At 41.9% G+C, this 20,372-nt stretch overlaps 1 protein-coding gene across 1 annotated transcript in view; it reads left to right on the top strand.

Moving 5' to 3' along the window:
* The window catches only part of pde3b (phosphodiesterase 3B), a 40,853-nt gene that overhangs the window by 17,506 nt on the left and 2,975 nt on the right, over nt 1-20,372 (top strand). Inside the window, exons 2-15 of the mRNA XM_076109734.1 lie at nt 10,128-10,178; nt 10,906-11,154; nt 11,672-11,826; nt 13,179-13,279; nt 13,393-13,615; nt 13,714-13,805; nt 14,402-14,547; nt 14,815-14,940; nt 15,348-15,459; nt 15,663-15,776; nt 16,916-17,115; nt 18,811-19,014; nt 19,216-19,377; nt 20,007-20,265. Of these exons, the coding sequence (XP_075965849.1) occupies nt 10,128-10,178; nt 10,906-11,154; nt 11,672-11,826; nt 13,179-13,279; nt 13,393-13,615; nt 13,714-13,805; nt 14,402-14,547; nt 14,815-14,940; nt 15,348-15,459; nt 15,663-15,776; nt 16,916-17,115; nt 18,811-19,014; nt 19,216-19,377; nt 20,007-20,265 (2,194 nt within the window). The remainder of the gene's footprint in view (nt 1-10,127; nt 10,179-10,905; nt 11,155-11,671; nt 11,827-13,178; nt 13,280-13,392; nt 13,616-13,713; nt 13,806-14,401; nt 14,548-14,814; nt 14,941-15,347; nt 15,460-15,662; nt 15,777-16,915; nt 17,116-18,810; nt 19,015-19,215; nt 19,378-20,006; nt 20,266-20,372) is intronic.

Here is a 20,372-nt window from a genome sequence, read left to right as displayed (position 1 = left end):
TTCACCGGACTACGCTGTGTTTCTGTGCCAGAGCCCAGAGCGACCTCGCTGTAGTTTTGGACACGGCGTTGTTGTCGGTTTAAACGCGGCATTAAAGTTCAAGAGCTTGGGGAGTAAAAACCCAGTAGATCCCATGTGCCTGCCAGGAGTCAAACTCCTGGAGTAAGATCGTAAACAAACGTAGATAAAATGTATGGAACAAAAAGCCATGCAACCAAAAATGTATACAACACCAGCATGTGCGCAGGGTGTCTTTGACGGTAAAGCCGTCTGGTCCAGGGCGGCCTGGGCGCAGATTCAACAAAAAAACGTTGGCACTGAGATCACCTCTGTCCTCTCGCATATCTTTGATAATACTAATTCCAAACAGCGTGTTGCAAACCAAACGTTGTGCTGATATCGGTAGAGGGAAATACAGGTTTAAGAAAAGGGAAACAAAACAGATAGACAGATGTGGCTACTTATTTTACCTGAATAAACAGCTGCTTGAATGTTTTTTGATGACAGGAAGCCCTTGTTAGGCTCTGACTGTACTCTCTGTGCGTCATAAGGTCAATAGTCCTTTTAATAATTACTTGTGTTAACACTGGGTGAGCCCGGGATATTTATGAACCTGCAGATCAGCAAATCAATGTCAGCAGAAAGGACTTTGTGAAGTACTATTCCGAGTATTTACACTTGGGCTCTCTGCCACCACTCTCCAAAGGTCATACATGCCTATATTCTTGCCAATCTCTTGTGATAGCTATGAATTGTTGCGTTCCAGGTCAACAAAAAAAAAGAAAAAATCTAAGCTCCGATAAAATGTAACCTGCATACATAGCCTGCAGTGCAGACTGCCTGCAACTATTTATAGGGGCATGATTTACTGAATGGTTTCCAGTAAATGTGGGGCCAAAGTCATGCATGGATTAAATCCCTTTATGTGGAATATGTTTATGTCTAAAATTGTCATCCTAAAAGTGTTTTTATTATTTGACTTGAGGCCAGTCTGTTTGCCGTCATCAACTTGAATTAAAAGCTGAACTCTGTTTATATAATGCATATTTTAAACGTTTGTTTACAGTGGGCAGAATGCATTGTCTGACAAGTCTCATGAGACCTATACCTGCAGTATATCTGACCCGCAGAGTAGCTGTGAATGTAAGGGACACAGTTTCAAACACCATGCCCAAACAAAGCCTTAGTAACTGCATCCTATCTTCTATCAGTTTATTAGTTATTATCAAGTTAGATTTTTTTCAAAATGTCTGTCCTTTCTGATTTACTAGATAGCACACACTGGCATTAGATTACAAAGGAAAAGATGCTGTCCGTCAGATTCAAATACAATTTCATCTGCTTTTCTCTTTATGGTTTTGTAGGTCTTAAAAACACTGCCAAGTGGTGCGCAGGCTGTATTTTGTCAGCATTGGTAGCTGCCGACTTAGTTTTGGTGTCGAGTACAATCGGAAAGTTACCGGCCCTTTGACCATGAAACAGACCACTGTGGGGAAAAAGGTTCATCATTGATGTATTAGGGTTGACTTTACTCAGATTGTGGCATTGGCATTGACTCATACTTCTGTGTGAGTCAACGCTGACAGTTAAACTGAGATATGTGTCTCTTGTTAAGCTACAAATTAGTTGTCACATCCCTACACCAAAACAACATCTTTATATTCAGTTCTCCTACATCTCAAAGGTGTAGTAGCGAGTAGTCTTTTTGTTGACTGAGTCATATGATCAACAATCAGTATCACAATAACTAACATGTCATTTCATAGCAATAAACTGAAAAGGGGAGAAAACCCACTATTATTCCTATTGTATTGCTGTATAATTCTAATAATGGCTTTTTGTACAATCCTCATCTATTGTTCTTTAAAACAAAGATAGGGAGTAAAGTTTAATGCGTGGAAATAAACAGAATGACTTCTAATGAACATTTTCTGAAGATTTAACATTTTTACAGTCCATAACAAAATAGAATCTTAAGAATTGATCAAATTTGGATAATTTCCCAAATGCAAAATACATATCTTCTCACATTGTTCAAAACAGATCTTTATAATATAAAAACGGGTACATCTTAAATTCCATTTTGAGTAAAAGGCAAAGCTAAAGTTGCATTGTTGCACTAAAATAATGAATCTGTTAACGTTTAAAATAGATTACGTCTTACTGAAATCTATTTCCACTTGTTTGCATTTTACATTTTCGATGCCACTTTTTGTGGCTTCTCCTCAACATGAAGCATGGCACCGAGCAGCTGCTGCCCCATTTCCTTAGCAAAGGCTCCATCGTGACCTCTTTGGTTTTCCTCCCACTGCTGTACATGTGTGAGGCTCTGCGCTCTCTGCCCCAAGTATGTTGAAGACTGTGATATATAGTTGCACAAGTAGAGAAGAGTAATTCTTCGCCTGACTGTGTGTCTGTAAAACTCATTGGCTATAAGAGCGCTTTGCTGACGGACGTCCAGGTCCGTCCAGGATGGGCTCAAGAATCCTTCTAGTCATCATCTGCGTTGATAACCATCTCGCAGCACACGATGTCTCGAACTTTTGTTGTGGCATTTTTGTTTTGTTTCCTATAACAAAGCTTTCCTTGTCAACAGCTACCACAGGAGATGCTGACAATCTCATTGCTCAATCTTGTTGCTTGTTCCACATGATGATCTTTCAAAGCATTTTCTGCAACACAATGCACCGCAGGTGAACACAATGGGTTAAGTGGCATGACTAGATGAGGATAACTGGCTCATTTCTTGTGCGTCACACTGACAGAATATGTGGGGAAATGCAGTTATTCTCCAGCTCTGACGTGCTGAGGACTGACAGTAAATACACCAACTCGGTTGGGTGTAAAATACACATAGATGCAAATCCATGTCACGTGATATCAGCTGTTTTGATGTCAAATGAAAACAGCTGGGATGCTTTGAAAGGTGGACAAAGAATTAAAAAGTATTTAAGGTAGTAAAAAAGTCATCATTATTTAATAATCTTTGGTCAACTAATATAGCTCTTACCAATCCAGTCATCTGTCTTTATTCTTGACCTTCTTGCATCTCTTTCTGGTGGATGCTAAAGTTATCCAAGGTCAGATGAGAGATGCACTAAATCTGACAGTGTGGAAGATCCGCCGGGACCCTTTAATATCTCCCGAGGCTTCCTCTTGAAACGAGGACACACCTGCAGCCTCAGAGCGGCCTGAGGGATGTCTAGTCTGGCCTTCCCTTCCTGAGCCTCCAGGTGTTCTTCTCTGTAGCCTCCTCTACTCGTCCAGTCCAGCGGTTGTAGCCTGTTAGGCCTCTGTGCCTTTTCTTCATCCTTAATGCTTATCTTTTTTTATAGGTAAATTGGATAACATCACATTGAGAATTGAATACGAAATACTGAGAAACTACTACCTACATTAACACATACTGTACTTCTTGGAATGTACTATCCCATACTGGTAATATCTGGAGTGGGTGGTACGTCAGAGTTAAATATGTCCCACATGAAACAGAGTTGTGTACAAACTTGTGAATACCTAAATTGTGTTCACTTTCTCCCACTGGTTGCATATGATAATGCATCTGTAACTCAATAACTAACAACAACCATGGCTGTCTGGAGAGAGGCTAAGGCTGGGGAGGTTTAGAAAAGGTGTTTCACTGTATCTTGCGTCGTGACAAAGGTCAGGCTTATGACCTGGAGGTGGGTGTGTCTACTTTGTGAATGAAGGCCTGTCGATGTACAGTTTTTAAAACGTACTCTATTACAAGAAATCAATCTCGCATTAGTTGTTTATTTCACAGATTGGTGGTAAGAGCACCGTCCTCATATATTGTGACAAGGTGCTGGGATGTGAGGAGGAAACTAATGAGTTGTCTCCATTTTCTTGAAAAGCAGATCAGTAATGACACTAACTTCAGCAAAATATATAAAAAATTAAGCTCATCTTTCCTCATAATTATTCTTGTTTCAGATGGGATACCTGGATCCAAAAGATTTTGTTCGGTTACACCAGCGTTCCCTCTGTTCTGTGGCTGTGTTCCCTTTATTCAGTGTTGCTACCTTGTTATCCTCCTGTAGCACACGGGAACATGGTGCCAAGTAACCTCATGCCATACAGACACTGGCTAGTAACCTGTACTACATCATGCTTTAGATCAGCTTCTCCTATACTATCACACAGCATATATCTCCCTCTGATTCACTGTACATGTTTAGGTGATAACTCCGTGGTGACATGCCCAAAAGAATCGTTGGCCGCTATTGTTTGTGTACATATAGAGCAGAGGGTCTAGACAAGCAAGGCAGATGAGTCCCTGAAATACCCTAAATACAGCGTGACGTTTATTCCAAAGCCTATTTCATGCTCGTCACTAGCCTGGGTGTCTCCACACTGAGCACACTCACTTTTATAAATACCCGTAAAGCTTTGCACTGTGAACATTTTAAAGAATGCTACCTTGTGGGGTGAAATGGACATATTATGTGCTTTCTGTTGCTCCACCCCCAAGGATTGAGACGAAATTGAAAACTTAGGTGGCTTCTCACTCTAATTAAAGCCAATTAAATGTTATTTTTTTATGGAAACTGCATTGTGATATTAATGAAAACTATTGAAATATTAGTGGGTTTTTGTTAGTTTGTTTCAGCTCTTCTTTGCTGTTCATTTCTGTCTGTTAATTTCACCAAGTTATTTTTTACAACCAGAGAAACGAGACATGTATCCATTAAAAAAACAACAACATATTTTTCCTCTTACCTGTAGTGCTGTTTATCAATATAGATTGTTCGGGTGGGAGTTGCCTAATTTTGGATTTACCAGCTGTAGAGATGTGTGCCTTCGCTCGAATAGAATGGGACTCGGCCTGTGGAGCTCAAAGCGCCATGAAAAACTGAACTGCAATGTTTCTTCCCAGAATTATAGTTCAACAAGGTATGTGGATTATCTTGAGTAAATAAAGTCATGATTTCTGGAGAGAGATTTTCTGGAGAGTGCCATATGGTACCATTATATTCGAGAGAAGGCAGACATCTCTACGGCCGATATCTCCAAAGCTAGGCAACTCGCAACAAAACAATGTAGATTGATAAATATCTCTACAGGTAAGAGGAGAACCATGTATGACATGGTGACCTGTCCCTTCGTTCATGCCAGAAGCGGATCTCGTCATACTTAGGTACTTCATTCTACAAATGACACCAATGGACGCTGACTTTTGCAGGGCAGACGCCGAGCAACACCAGTCCAGTGAAGTGGTAGACGAGTGTGAAAGAGAGGGATGACATTTTGCACAAGCTCCTTTCTCTCGTCGAAAGAATTTTCCATGGTCCTGCTAGGTCGCCCTGACAACACTGGTGACAGCCATAGGCGGACTGGCCATCTGGAGTACCGAGAGTTTTCCCGTTGGCTCCGTTGACCTGTGGGCTGCTGGCGAGCCAAGCAGCACAGATGCAAAAAGATTTTTACAAGTCTTTGGTCCTGTAGATTGTTTGGCTGGTTAGACTGGGAGGAAGTACTTTCTTTCTTCAAACCTTTCACTGGAAACCGCTTAGTTACGTCATACTTTTGACATCGAACAGCTAACTCTGATTCAGTGTATTCTTTGAACCGTTCAGCAAAGAGTGACTGATTGCGTTCTGCATTAATTGTGACTTTGTAAAGCAACTGACCCCCCCAAAAAAAGTGGAACAAAAGAGTAAAAAATAAGGTATTTCGATACAGCAATTGTGGCAATGATATATTCATTTGAAAATATATCAGCATGACCTACAATGTTGCTATCATGCTCTGATGTATTTAGAGAAACAAAAGTTACCAAAGATCTGTCCACAGGGCTGCAGGATTTGAACAAATAATATTATCAATTACTAAAAATGAGTATATTACAAACCCTTCAGTTGTTAAATTTCTTATGTTGTTTTCAGCATTCAAGATGAATGTTTGAGTGCTTTCTAAACCATACACAAAATGAATTTCATTTAATTTGATCTTGAAAAATGCAATAAATTATAACTAAGTAGAAATAAATTCGAGCTGTGTCAACATGGCTTTTGAATTGATTTAAAAGATGAGCCGCACACAACAGTCTTCATGGTTGTCTGTACTGAGACTGTAATCATTTTTTTTCTATTTCCCATTTGCTCAAGCCAAAAAAGTGGTGATAAATGTTTTTCAAATGTTATTGAGATTAATGTCCGCAAACCAAGGATACAGTTGCTTGTTGTTGAGGTTGAGCTCCACTGCTGGATGTCAACAATTAGCATGTTGGACACTGTGAGCTTTTGGGCCAACGCTTGTGTTTTAAGCCAACAAGCCCTCCATTCACCAGTGTTCATGCTTCCTGTCCTCGTTACAATGTACATATGTTGCCTTTGTCAACGCCTTATTTCTACTTTAAAGACATCTTAACCACTTCCACATAATCTAAGTTTAAAACCTTTTTTTTTTTTTTTTTCAACTTCCTCATCTTTGGTAAGGGGTTAATGTAAGTTCACTGTTGCACTTGTTTTTTACCGTTTTGTGTTTATCATTATCTGTGAGGAAGATTAACGGGATTATGAAGAAAATAGTCATTATATATCATTGTTACCAAACATGATTATATATTTATAGTGATAATTGTATTTAGTATATTTTACAGTAAACCTATAATCTATTTTGTTATATGGGTCAATTTTGTTGTGTAGGAAACACCGTTGTAGGAGTCTGGGTCAAAAGTTCAGAGACTGTTTCTTTAATCCCAGTCTGCATCTCCTTCAGTCGCCTCTGCTGCTGGCCTACCGTCAGTTTACCTGCCAGAGCTTTGGCACTGTGCTGTACAGGCCCAGCCATATCCTGGCAGTTCAAGCTATGTCTGACCACTAGGACACACACACACACACACACACACACACACACACACGCTCTGCAGTCCTCTCATCTGGTTAACTGTCTTTCCTGAACAGGCCTAAGAGAATCAAGCCAGCCTGTGCTCTCTTTTCTTCTCTCTCTCTCTCTCTCTCTCTCTCTCTCTCTCTCTCTCTCTCTCTCCTTTTCTTCCCGTGGTGTCTTGACAGCTAGAGACCAGTCCTCATTAGCGACGTGTGCATGTGCAGAGGGCTGCTGACGGTGTGTGTGTCGCCGCAGACTGACGTCAGCAGCCCTGCTTCTCTCCATACAAAAGCCTGCCTGCCTCATTGATACCTTTTCTCTGTCCCCCACACTCTTATTAGCGTGTTTTTATCAGTTCTAGCACCTCTCACACCACAGAGCCGAGCTAATATGACACGCAGGTGTAACAACTGGCCGTCTACTAGCTTGCGCGAGGTTTATTGACTCCTGTTCGGAAATCTTTACGACTTGTGTTAATAACGGTGTGTGTGTGTGCAGTGTTATTTTGATGTGTATATTTAGTTTTGAGTGTGTGTTTGATTGTGTGTGTTATTGTCTGTTTTCTCTGTGGACCGATACGGGATGTTGGACTCAAAACAGCTGGATTGGATATCGTTGACAATGGGGCCAATTCAATTCTATTCAATACATTTTACGCTGGCATTCTAATCTCTGTTTCTGCATTAAAAAAATGAACTTTAACTTCTGTTCATTTTGAAGATTGTTAAGGTGTCTGTGTCGGGACTAAGAAAGCTGGATCTCTCCCTGTTTGCTTTGCATATTCATGCAGGTGTGCATTAATATCCCTTTTTTTTTTTTACCTGCACCACAAATAGTCTTCATGGTGTGCACACAGAGTTACGCAGACTGGCAGATACAATGGATACGGGCAATTACACGAGTCTAACAGGCTCTTTCTGTGCACGTGTGCTTAAAAGCCAGCCCCGAATAGAAAGTAGTGAAATATACGAGTAGTAGAGGAAAGATTTAAAAGGTAGGCAGTCTGAGGTTGTTGCACGCATGTCCCCATATTCCCAGTGTAAATATGAAGTTATGAAATTGATGTATAATTATCAATTGCACAAATGTCCCCACAACATTTTTATAAGATGGTCTCATGATTCCTTTGTATATACAAGTACAAATTATAATATGTCCCCTTTAAATGCAGCTAAATGTTTTCCAGCTTTTGTGCGTCTGCACGTGTGCAGGTGTCTCACGTGTCAGCTGTTGTGTGTCTCCGTCTCTGCGTCTGCCCTCATGTCATGTTTCCATAACATCGCTAAAGAAAATATCTCCTGTTCATTGAAAGATTTTAATCTCGTCACTTGCAAAATGCCCTCACTGTAAATAAGTTGCTGCTTGGTGCACGCTGCGATGGCGATAATGGCGGCGGTGGTGGAGCCCCCATTCAGCCAGCTTTTCCTGTTTCTGTGCTGTGTGTGTGAGGCGGAGAAGACATTCATGTTAATGTGCACAGAATGTGCAAAGGCATACTGTAAAGGTGTGGTGCGGGCAGATTGTACGCAAACTATGCTGTATTGAGTGCATCACAGTGTACTGCGTGCGTGATCGAGAGGGACGGTAGGGAATGCAACTAAACTTCTTTAGGTTGAGTGGAATGAAGGCCAAGCGTACGTCGTATTTAATTGTGTCTACGTTTCTTTTTTTAATCTCCGTCTTTAGTTCTCTGTTCTTAACTCTCCACTTAATGGCATCGTCTCCTCCAGCATTTACCCATCTCCCTCTCCATTTCAATCCTTCTCCGTAAACAAGCAGAAGGCCAACAACTCTGTCCTCCGGCCGTCTCCCGCCATCCCGTTGCCATGGTGTATGGAGCATTGTTTGCTGGCCTCTATGTCAGGTTGCCATGGCAGTGCTTATTTGCCATATTACATGTTTGGAAGCATTGTACAGATGCTGATGACAAACACCCAACATCCCCCCCTTTGATCAATGAAACAGTTACTGATTGGAGGAGACGGGATGGAGCCACTGATCTGTTTAGTAACCGTAGTTATAGCTTACATGCACTGCATGTGTCACATGCAGAACAGTACAACATGTATAGGATAGGAATATAGGATAAATACTCCGAATAAACCGCGCTGTGAAGACTAGTATATGTATATAAGAGTACATTGGAAAGTTTACCTCTAAAAAGGAAATCCCTTATTAAACAAAGTGAATTTATTTGACTAAATATGTTATTGAAGTTCTTGCCATTGCTGAATGAATGTGACCGAATGATTGATCAAGTGTATAACATTTTTAATGTTAATGATTAAAAAAAAAAAGGATTTGTGAGGGTGTGTGTGTTTACATGTAAGGTTGAGGTTGTTGGTAATTGTGAGGCTTAATCGTCTGTGTCTCTCCCCCTCGTGGTGTGGGGTGAGACTGCACGTTTGCTCTTAAAAAGAAATGTCTACTGCCTGGATTTTACATCGCAAAACTGCCATATTTCTTGCCATTAAAACACGAAAGTAGACTTGCAGTCTGTGTCCTTTTGTCGCCGCATGAAGCGACGGCTTCACCACAAACGGAAGACTTTATGTTTTCAATGCTGTCAAAGGGGAATTCAGTGCTTTCACTTCAATGTGCATATAGCTGACAAAATGAAATGCACACATTAGGGAAATCAGTGAATGTGCAAAAGTATAATTGGACTGTGTAACAAACCTAGTTAGGGCTATCATAACTAATCATGTCTGTATTTATACTTGAGCCAGAGGATTAGATTATTTCAGGCCCTGCAGCTTGGTGTTACACAACCTGCTGCAGCTTTGACTGTACACCGCTGTAACGTGCATGTGTGAGAGCTCCTGTTTGGTTACCAACAGATAGTGTGGAAATGCTGCCAATTGACGTAGTTTGAGCCAGATAAGATCTCATAGCTCCATTGTAGACGTGCCGTGGTGATTTCAGTGGTGGTTTGCTTTTCTTCTTTTGCTGTCAGTGAAAGGCCTCAGTGTGCTGTGGCTACGGCATTGTGCAATAGCATACCTGTAGTAGAAAGTGCATCGAGTGGTGCAGGAAATCCTTCGTGTAAACTGTTACCACACTGTGTGTTTGGATAACAGGCAGAATAGACTAACAGAAGCTCTGGCGCTGACCTGCCAGTGCCCTCACTGAAAGGTCTTAGGACAGTGTGCTAATAGTGGAGCGGAGGTCAAAGCCTGTGCTCTCTCTCTCTCTCTCTGTAAATACGTTTCATATTCTCTGTTCTGCACAATAAACATAATATGCAGTTTATGTGTCTCTCTTGTATCTTTCAGATGATCTTGTGGGACTGGGATCTGAAGCACTGGTACAAACCACAGTATCAGGTCAGTACTGTGTTTATCTAAGTTGTACTTAAAGGTACCTGTGCGTGGTTCATCATCCAAGTAGCACACACAGATAACACAGGTCTGTTCAGAGACAGAGTGGTCTCTGAGTAGACCACAAGTGGAAGCTGTCTATCAGTCACCTTTAGTACACTCAGTTCTTTTGCTGACATCTTTTGGTTTGGCAAAATACACATTGTGCAAAAGCTGGCATACAATGACCTTGGAATTGTTGTCATGCCACATTTTTATCTTACTCAGTCATTCCTTGTCTTGTTTGAACTATTTGCGTAATCCAATAAAGAATCATTATTTGTTCCTGTTAGGCCGAGCCAAGCCAGCCAGGATACTTTCCCACATTAAAAGGTGCCCTGAATAACGCGGGGATTACACCTGTTTGTGCTACAGTGCTCTCACCATTTATGAGATTTCACTTTAGATATTAGAATAGCACTACACTTTTCATATGGGCTCTAGCTACAGTGTATTTGTATTACTGTCGTCGTTCCTACCGCTACACGGCTAGCCCAAACGTCTATTTAAGTTATTGGCATGAGTCAGTAGATTGTCACGCTGTCTGTTGTCAATATTATGGTGCACTCCAGCAGGAGGCTACACAAGCCATGAGCCAACATTTGGGGTGAGACTACTTTTGAAGTTGCCTCTCTGACGGTGCATTTGCTGCCCCGTTCCCTAATCCGTGTGATGTATTGTGTGCATTTGGCAGGGTGCAGTGAGCGGCAACGGCGTGGATCTTTCAGTCATCAACGAGGCCAGGAACCTGGTGTCGGACCTGCTGACGGATTCCTCTCTCTTGCCACCCACCATCTCAGCCCTGCGCAGCATCTCAAGCCTCATGGGGACATTTTCGGGCTCATGCCGCCCAAGGGTCAACCCCTTCACCCCCTTCCCAGGTTTCTACCCCTGCGATGAGGTGGAGGACTCTGTGGAGAGGAGTGACAGGAAAATCATTAAGGTGGGTAAAAGCACTACCGCTGCAACTACCTAGTATGGATGCTTAAAGAGATGAGTAATACGCTATACGAAGGAGTTATTGTGTCCGAACTTAGGAACTAGCTCAGGCACTAAAAGTTCCTTCAGAAACGGCAGTATCTACTGTGAGAAAGGATTTTACAGCTGTGAAAAGTTATTAGAGCGACAGTGTCCTTGATTGTCACAATGTAGATGCCTGAATTACACCATTCACATACTTGATGAGCCAGATGTTGTGTTATGTTGCCAGATGACGCAAACATTGAGCCAGTAAACATATTGGCCATATGACCCTGTTCTTGTATGTTGTTGTTTTTTATTTTGCAGGAGCCCGATGCTAGTTTTATGGTTTTTGACGTTGTGCTATTGTCAGTCTGAATGTGGCTTGAGTTCAGAAATCATGTGATCATTTTGTTTATGTAACATGACCAGCATCTTCAGTTTGTGTAAAAAAAACAACAACACATTTGTCTATACTGGAGACTTCCTTTCCCCATCAGGGTTTGAGCAGCAGAAACAGCCTCCCCACCCCTCAGCCCAGGCGGAGCTCCACCTCCTCCTCCTCGTGCTCAGCACTCTCTCCTCTCGACTCCGCCTCTTTACGCTGGGAACGCAACACTGGCAAGAGACCTCACCCTGAACTCAACTTGACCAGGTACCAACAAACAAAAAACACACCGTCTTCAGAATAGCTCGCACACGTCACCTGGGCTATATTTTACCCTGAACCTGCCCAGTGCAGGAGCAGATTAATTGGCCGTATTTGCAATGTGACTTTACTCCAGCTATGATCTTCCTCAGGTGGCTCAGCAGCACCTGTGCACAGTGAAATCAAGGGTCATTTTTTGTTTATGGTCAGCCTGAAAAAGATGTTATGAATAGGTCTCAGAGAGTTCTAAATAAGCAAGAATTCATCTTCATTATAAAAATAGAAACCATACACTTCACAGAAAACCAGGTCGACTGGGTATTATACATCTGTACTGAGGACCAGGCGATAAACGTAGATCACGTTTGATTTTGAGTAGAGAAGCCAGATTTGACAGTTAGATGCTTATGCTGAGGTGTCACTTTTATTACCAGAGCAGAACATTGGCTCTATTTCATATATTTCATACAGTAAATGATCACGAAAAGCAAAGTCATTCTAACCTTTAGAAAACATGCCACTCTATTGTCCATACTGCAGTAACTCCCTTTTCATCACAGTTGATTGGAGAGGAAGGAACTTTCATTTCTTGAACCGTGAACAAAAAAACACAGCCTTTGTTTTGGTTTGAAGCCGTTTGTGTGAGATTGAGACTGAGAAGTGCAAAGTTAGCTGCCAGACCCACAAATCCTGCTTCATGGGACAGACCAGACCCTGCTATCATCGGCTGAGAAACAAAGAACCTATAAATGCACGTACAATTCTAATTGTAAACTGTGCCACTGAGCTTGTTTTATAGCAGTCTGTCACCCACGAACAAGAAATTGTGAGAAATAGTTTTGAAGTACTCTCTTTTATTGGGTTTCTGCCGACGCCAAAATGTATGTTTTAGCCCTGTGTGAGTTTCAATTTCACAGAAAGCAAAAGCAGAAGGCGCTGTTAACACGTCATAGTGTTGTTTCTTGTCTGAGTGATAAATAAATCAGAATTTTACACAATTAAGGAATGAGTTTAAGTGGACGATAATAGTACCTACGGTTCACATGCATTGAGAGAAAGTTAGGCTCCTTTAGTGACTGTAAACAAATCTATTACACAGTGTTCAATCCACTCAAACAATAAACTTGCTGTGGACACTGGGGTGTAGTGTCTATATTTCTCCACAGGATGGTAGTAGAGACTAGCTATGTTGTTGGCCGAAGAGCGTCTTTGTTTAAGACGATCAAAACAAAACACCTGACAGCGAGACATTGAGTATTCCATATCTTATTCTTTATCTTTGCTCAAAGTATGCTTAGATTGAAAGGTGATGTTATATTTTTCAAGCCAGAGTTGAATATGTGTGTTTTGTGCTCCAGCTCAGGCCTGTCTAATGGGCCCAATCCAAACCTGCTCACCATTCCCAAGCAGAGGTCTTCCTCTGTTACCCTCACCTACCATGCCGGGTCCAGGAGAGCAGGTGAGACTTAACCCCAAAACTTCTCAGAGACACCACATGTGGATTAGTTGCTCATGTTTTGACTAAATCTCATGCCTCTCTTTTCTTTCCTGTTCTCCCTTCGTCCTCTCCAGGCGCATCTCCCAGCCTGAGCCCAGTCACCTCGCCAAGCCACAGTCTTGGCACCGGTTCTTCGTCGTCCCTCGTCACTCGATCGCCTGTGGAGTTCCCAGACACGGCTGACTTCCTGACAAAGCCGAGTGTCAATCTGAACCTGCACAAGCCCTTGGGATACACCCTCGGCTCACCTGATTTCCAGCAGGCCCTCCGTAGCTCCCACTTCCCTCTGTGCACCAGGTGAGACCTGCAGCACTGAAGCAGCACGTCACTGTGTATTCTATGTTAGTGGTTATAACTGCAATTGCTCATGTCTGTGATTGTCGTGTCCATGCTAGTTGTGGTCGCCAGATGCCCAAGGGAGGTTCCAGCGGTGAAACAGGGGAATCATATCAACCATTTACCAGTGAGGCTCAACGCAGGCGCTCAGGTACATACAACACGTTGCATTACATTTCATGCACATTATTAAGTAGTGTATTGGTGTGGTGGCAGACAGTCTTGCTGGAGATCGAAAGAGAAACACTTCTGTAAGCAGTTTAGTGGGTTAACGCTGCCCTCTGCTGGACCCCAAACACAATGCAAGTTGATGCACACAAAGACAGACAGAGGAGCACACATGAAAGAATGTATATTTTAATTTTGTAACATTTAGTTTATTAGCTACACTAACACGTTTAAAATAAACTTTGTTTTCTCAACTTCAAAAGCCGCTATACCTTCTGGTGACTAGTATAGGGTTTGATTTATTTATTTTCTATTCAGTTTATTTAAGTTATTTTTCAAAATGAGTAAGAGACATTATCTTTACTAAAAGTCCATTTAAATACTTCAATATATGGCAAATCAATATAGAGAATAAATTCTAAGAGCAATTTCATTCTGTGACTGCAATGTATTCATTTAAATTCAGTTTAAAATCCATGCACTTGAACGTAACAAGATAAAAAGAGAGAAGTTGACATGTAAGTGTGTGTGTGCGCGTGTGTCCATATACTCACGGCTTCCTGTGCTCTGTGGATGCAGCAGGTGAAGGGTTGGACTTCACAGGAGAGCCTCTTATCAGGGAGGAGAGCGTGGAGGCGGACGTGTCTGGGGACGGGAGACCAGACGCTGCAGGGGAGGAGAAGGAGAAGAGCTCCAGCACAGACCAGCAGACTCAGGAATCAAAGGTGTGCTTGATCAGAGGGCTCCGGGTTACAATATGATTGTTTACTGAAAAACAGCTGAAGAAACAATTACTCCATTTGTCATGTAGTTTACTATTCTATCAGCAATACATGCGTTTCACAGCTCATACTTTTACCTGGACTTAATTACAATGATTAAGCAGATAGGGATTCAGGTTTTGTTTTGCATGTTCAGAGCATTATGTGTCAGTGGAAACAATACTTCTGCTAATTTCTACTATATGTTCTGATTGTGTCTCGGGTGAGCAGGAGTTCAGACTACATCCTATGCTGGAGGACCATGAGGCTCTCATGGAGAGGATGAACACCTGGAACTTCCAGATCTTTGACCTGGTGGACAGAACAGGAGGGAAGAGCGGAAGGATACTCAGCTATGTTAGTACAACACGCACAAACCAGTCCTCTCCTGTCACTGTAGCAGATTCTCTTTTAATTTGTCGGCCTGTCTACTCTGTTAAGAAAAGCAAACCGTTCTGGATATAATCATCATTGCAGCCTTTTGGGCCTGCTGGCAGGACTTTTAGCATTTAGTCTGACTTTAACGTAAACATGCAACATACGTATACATTATTAGATTTCAGTAAGTGCAAATGGTGTCCCTTTTCTTTTTTTTTTGCTGGAAATGACATGTCTGCACAGATAATGAACTTCTCGTCCATGCATAATGGTGTGCACAAAGTCATTTTAATGTTCAATGTATTTTAATGTTCCACTGAACACCGTTGAGGGAGCTGGTTGTGTTCTGATTGGTGTTTCAGTAAAGCTGGCTTGTGTTTCCCCAGGTGACATACACCCTTTTCCAGGATACATGTCTGTTTGAAATTTTCAAGATCCCTGTGAGGGAGTTCATGACATACTTCTGTGCTCTGGAAAGTGGCTACAGGGACATTCCCTGTGAGTATTACACAGTGTAGTGTTTCAAGAAATTCAAAGACTCGCATTAGTTTTTTGTTTTTTTGAATGTAAGGCCAGGTTGTTCATGGTGTTGTTCATTGTGTGGCCAGGCTAAGATGCAGTTTCAGTTAACCATAAATGATCTAACCTTTCAAGTGAGTGCTAATGGTGCAATAGACTAATTTAAACTATTATGGTTACAGATCATAACAGGGTCCATGCTACTGATGTGCTCCATGCTGTCTGGTACCTGACCACTCGACCAATCCCCGGGTTCCAGCAGATTCACAGTGAGCATGTGACAGGAAGTGACACAGGTGGGCTCATATACTCACTGCTCACAGACATAGCTGTTCGATCGTTTGTTGGACACAGGTTACAACCCGGACACATGGCTGCACAACAATCATCTCGGGCTAAATGCATGGTTGCATTGTGTAATATCTCGATGTGTTGAACTGATTGAGAATGTAGCTAGCATGAATAATATAGTCTTTGATTGGTTTAAGACATTTTGGTGTACCAATGCTACTGAACATCTGGTGGAAGAAGTCAGGTTATTGGGTGGGAGAATGCGCATTAGTTCAATGCAAAGTTAAACAGAACAATATAACATCTAACCCTGTACAGCATACATATAGGTGTGCTACCGGTTTGATGTCTCGGGTTGAGCCAATTTCACAAAATATTCGTGCAAAGAAATTTCTGATTAGATCACTGAATAAAAAGAAAAGGTGTCTATTAAAGTGTTCACACTTTTCATCCTTTCCTGCTGATAGCGCCTGTTTTGAAGTGTGTACACTACTACTTCATTAAGAGATTGTGGACTAAATATTATTTGGACACGCTCTGATGTTAGAAATACAGTAAATCTGACTGATTTTGATTGTGGCTTTTAGAATTTCCTTCTTTTGTGGGATGTGGCTTTTTTTATCTGAAGATAGTTTAGTTTAAAAAAGCAGAAATTCCCAGGCTGGTCTCTGCTGATGATAGTTTAGCTCCATTAAAAATGACCTGAGACTTAAACGCTGACGTCTAACACTGAGGCTGCCAGAACAGCTGTCATTTGATAAGAAGGGACAGAGAGAAGGGGATGAGAAATCAGCCGTGATATGAGAAATTGAGTTGAGGTGTGTGTGTGTGTGTGTGTGTGTGTGTGTGTGTGTGTGTGTGTGTGTGTGTGTGTGTGTGTGTGTGTGTGTGTGTGTGTGTGTGTGTGTGTGTGTGTGTGTGTGTGTGTGTGTGTGTGTGTGTGTGTGTGTGTGTGTGCTCTCGATCCAATTTCTGCTTAAATTATAGAGATAAGTCACAAGTAAGGTTTTGCTCTATTTGGGAAAAGCCACAATTCAAACCTGTTTTTGCCACAACAATATCACAATGACGGTGTAGACCTACATGTTATTTTTCATCACTGCGACATCCATTGACATCCATCATGTTTGTTGTCATGTTCCAGATTCAGATAGTGGGATCTCTCCAGGCAGGATATCCTACGCCTCCTCCAAAAGCTCCTCGATTTCAGATGACAGCTATGGCTGCCTGACCTGGAACATACCTGCCCTGGAGCTCATGGCCCTTTATGTAGCAGCTGCAATGCACGATTATGACCATCCCGGTCGCACAAATGCCTTTCTAGTAGCCACTAATGCATCTCAGGTATCCTGCAGCATTTATTTAAGTTTTGTAGCATAAATGGACAAACTTATGAAGCTCACTGGGACACATAAACACACATGTTTTTACAGAAACACAGGAGCAGATGTTCAAAATATGGGTTTGTGCAAACTGACATTTAACCACAACTGTTGTGTCGGAAGATGTACAAAAGTATATCCAAAGGTAACTGGCGTTCGATCATTGGTTGTCAGATTAGTCCCCTCTTTAAACTGGCCACCTTGATACTAAACTGAACTACATGCGTTTATACTTCCCAAAGTTGGTGGCCAATTTGCTGGCTATCCTTGTGAACACCGGAGCACAGTGCTTTCTTTATACTTTTCTATTACACCCGTACATTACGTGTGTATGTGCACTATTATTGCAGTTGTCCAAGCTTTACAAAGCAATACACAATATCATCCGTGGATATTAGTGAAATGAAATGCATTTGCTGCAGTATCAGCATTTGTCTGTACTGTACTAAGGTAACCACTCCACGGTGAGGGACACTGCTTGCAACAGGTCTGCAACTTGCCTTCTAACAGGAAGGCAAATATAACCACTGACGTCTTGTCCCCGAGGCAAGCCCTGTGTACAAACACAAAATTACACATCTGTCTCTCTGCAGTAGTGACAAAGTCTGTCTGAGTGGCTCCTGGTGGTTGCTGCACGTCTGCCTGACAACAGAAAAACTGCCACTCAACACAAATAGTCATGAATGATCAACCCACACATGCACTAAGCCACACGAAATGCACTGCCTGCATATCCTATTTTTGTCTAATTTTTTAAATCATCATAATTCTTTAGTTTTTACATACCTCTTAATCATCTTGACTGCCTAACGTGTATTTGCGGAACTAGAAACAATTCATTCAAAATGGTGTTTTGTTCTCATGTATTATGAGTATCCTACAGAAACCCTATGTTTGCAGTTTTACAGTTGTACAATCTGTAACTTCCTAGTCAACATTTTCATTAGATGGCATGTCCTTACATATTACATAACACAAAGCCAAGCTATGCGTAGTATCATTTAACAGTAGCCTTTTTGGATGCAAAATTTCTGCTTGATTTACGTAAATACAATACTTTCATTATTTGATGTCCTGAGATTAACACAAAGTTAAATATACTGTCCAAACTATGTCTGAAGAGGAGATCATGTATAAGATTACCTCCACTCCACACAGCCAGTTGATCCCCATTGTGCTCCTTCACTGTCAACAGTCATTTAAATGAGCGGGGGAAAGGTTAACTGCATGCCCCTGTTTAAATATTGTAATTTCTCAACATGACCACTGATAGCACTCACACTGTCTGTGTTTTGTAGAAGTCCCAGGAAAACGGGTTGAACGAAGGGAGAGGGAACCCTGAACCTATTGATTGCCAGTGAGCTTATGTGGTATCTAATGTCCTCATAACTACTTTTAACCTGTCTCTAACCTCAGCTATATTTGCGTTTGAGGCGATTACATATCTACAATCATAACCAAATACCCTCAAGTCCCGTTTATCTCATTTCCTGAGTGCTTTCTATTTTTAAAGCCTTAACACATTGTGTAACACCTATGCAGACGTATTATGTAAGCAGATTTATTGCTGACATTTTAGAGGAAATTGGAGGAATCTTCTTAGCGTGCGATCTTTCCCCTCGCTCACCACTTGGCTTTTCCCTCCTGTGTGGTGTAGGCGGTGCTGTACAATGACAGGTCGGTGCTGGAGAACCACCACGCTGCGTCTGCCTGGAGCCTCTACCTGTCCCGGCCCGAGTTCAACTTCCTGGTCAACCTGGATCATGTGGAGTTCAAGCGATTTCGCTTCCTCGTCATCGAGGCTATACTGGCCACAGACCTCAAGAAGCACTTTGACTTCCTGGCTGAGTTCAATGCCAAGGTCTGAGATGAGTTATATGACCAGAATAGATCATTATCTATTTATTGATACTTTAATATCTGGCAAAATATTGATTGAAACATTAGGCTGGTACGTTAACGTTTAGTTAGTAGCGACTAATTAGTACGCAGCGTAATGGATGCAGGAAAAATCAGTTGACCATTTGTAATACGACATCCATCTTTGTTTGTTTGTTAACAGGTGAATGATGTGAACAGTCCAGGAATTGATTGGACCAATGAGAACGACAGGCTGCTGGTGTGTCAAGTGTGTATCAAGTTGGCAGATATCAATGGGCCGGCCAAAGTCCGTGACCTGCACCTCAAGTGGACAGAAGGCATCGTCAATGAATTTTATGAGCAGGTACAGACTGCATGCTGATGTGTATTCAGTTGACACAGACCATTTCATCGATTCATCTTCATCTTTAGCATTTTTACCCAGGTAAAAAGGAATACCTCGAACAAGATTCTCTTGTTCTTCGTGCCTCCGTGCCCGGCGACATCTGTGGCATTATGTGTTCGGGTGGTCCGTCAATCCGTCCGGTCCGTTCTCGTGAACGTAATATGTCAGTAACGGCAGAAATCTATACCCTAAAGTAATCCCCTTCCCAGCACTAACGCCTCCACAGAAAACACATGTCTGACACTTTTCAACATCTAAACAGCAAAGTTACAAATAAGGGACAGGACAAGGAACAACAACAAAAGGGAGAGATTAGTTATATTAGTGACATCTATTAATGTAGAGAGGCAAATTTATATGACAATTAATAGTTTAAGGAGGACCTTTCAGCTCAGCTCAGTTGAGTCTTTATTGTCCTGCATGGGAAATGTTCTGCATAATAAAAAAACAATAAATCAAAACAAATGTTAGTTAGAGTACTGTAACACTAATAGCTTTCTTCCCATTACTGTGATTGTAGTTTATATCAAGGCTCATCATTGAAGATCTATGTCCCCGAGACCATAATCTTTGTTTCTAATCTGCAGGGTGATGAGGAGGCTAGGTTGGGATTACCCATCAGCCCCTTCATGGACCGCTCCTCTCCGCAGCTGGCAAAGCTGCAGGAGTCCTTCATCACTCACATTGTAGGACCACTTTGTAACTCCTATGATGCCGCTGGTCTTCTTCCGGGCCACTGGATTAATGAAGAGAGATCAGATGAAGACGATGAGGAGGGGCAGGTGGACACAGACACAGATGAAGATGAGGATGAAGATGATGAGCTAGAGGACGAGCTGGCCCCAAGTAAGACACTAACAGCTCATCAGTGCTGTCAGGCTTTGCTTGCAAAAACAGATTACAGTAAACCAATCTAGATTTATTTTTTTTCAACAGTTCTTTGTGTTTTCTTC

This window comes from Anarhichas minor, unplaced genomic scaffold, assembly GCF_050575085.1.
Source record: "Anarhichas minor isolate MPS153535 unplaced genomic scaffold, ASM5057508v1 ptg000042l, whole genome shotgun sequence".
NCBI lineage: Eukaryota > Metazoa > Chordata > Actinopteri > Perciformes > Anarhichadidae > Anarhichas > Anarhichas minor.
This window is presented reverse-complemented; position numbering and strand designations above follow the sequence as displayed.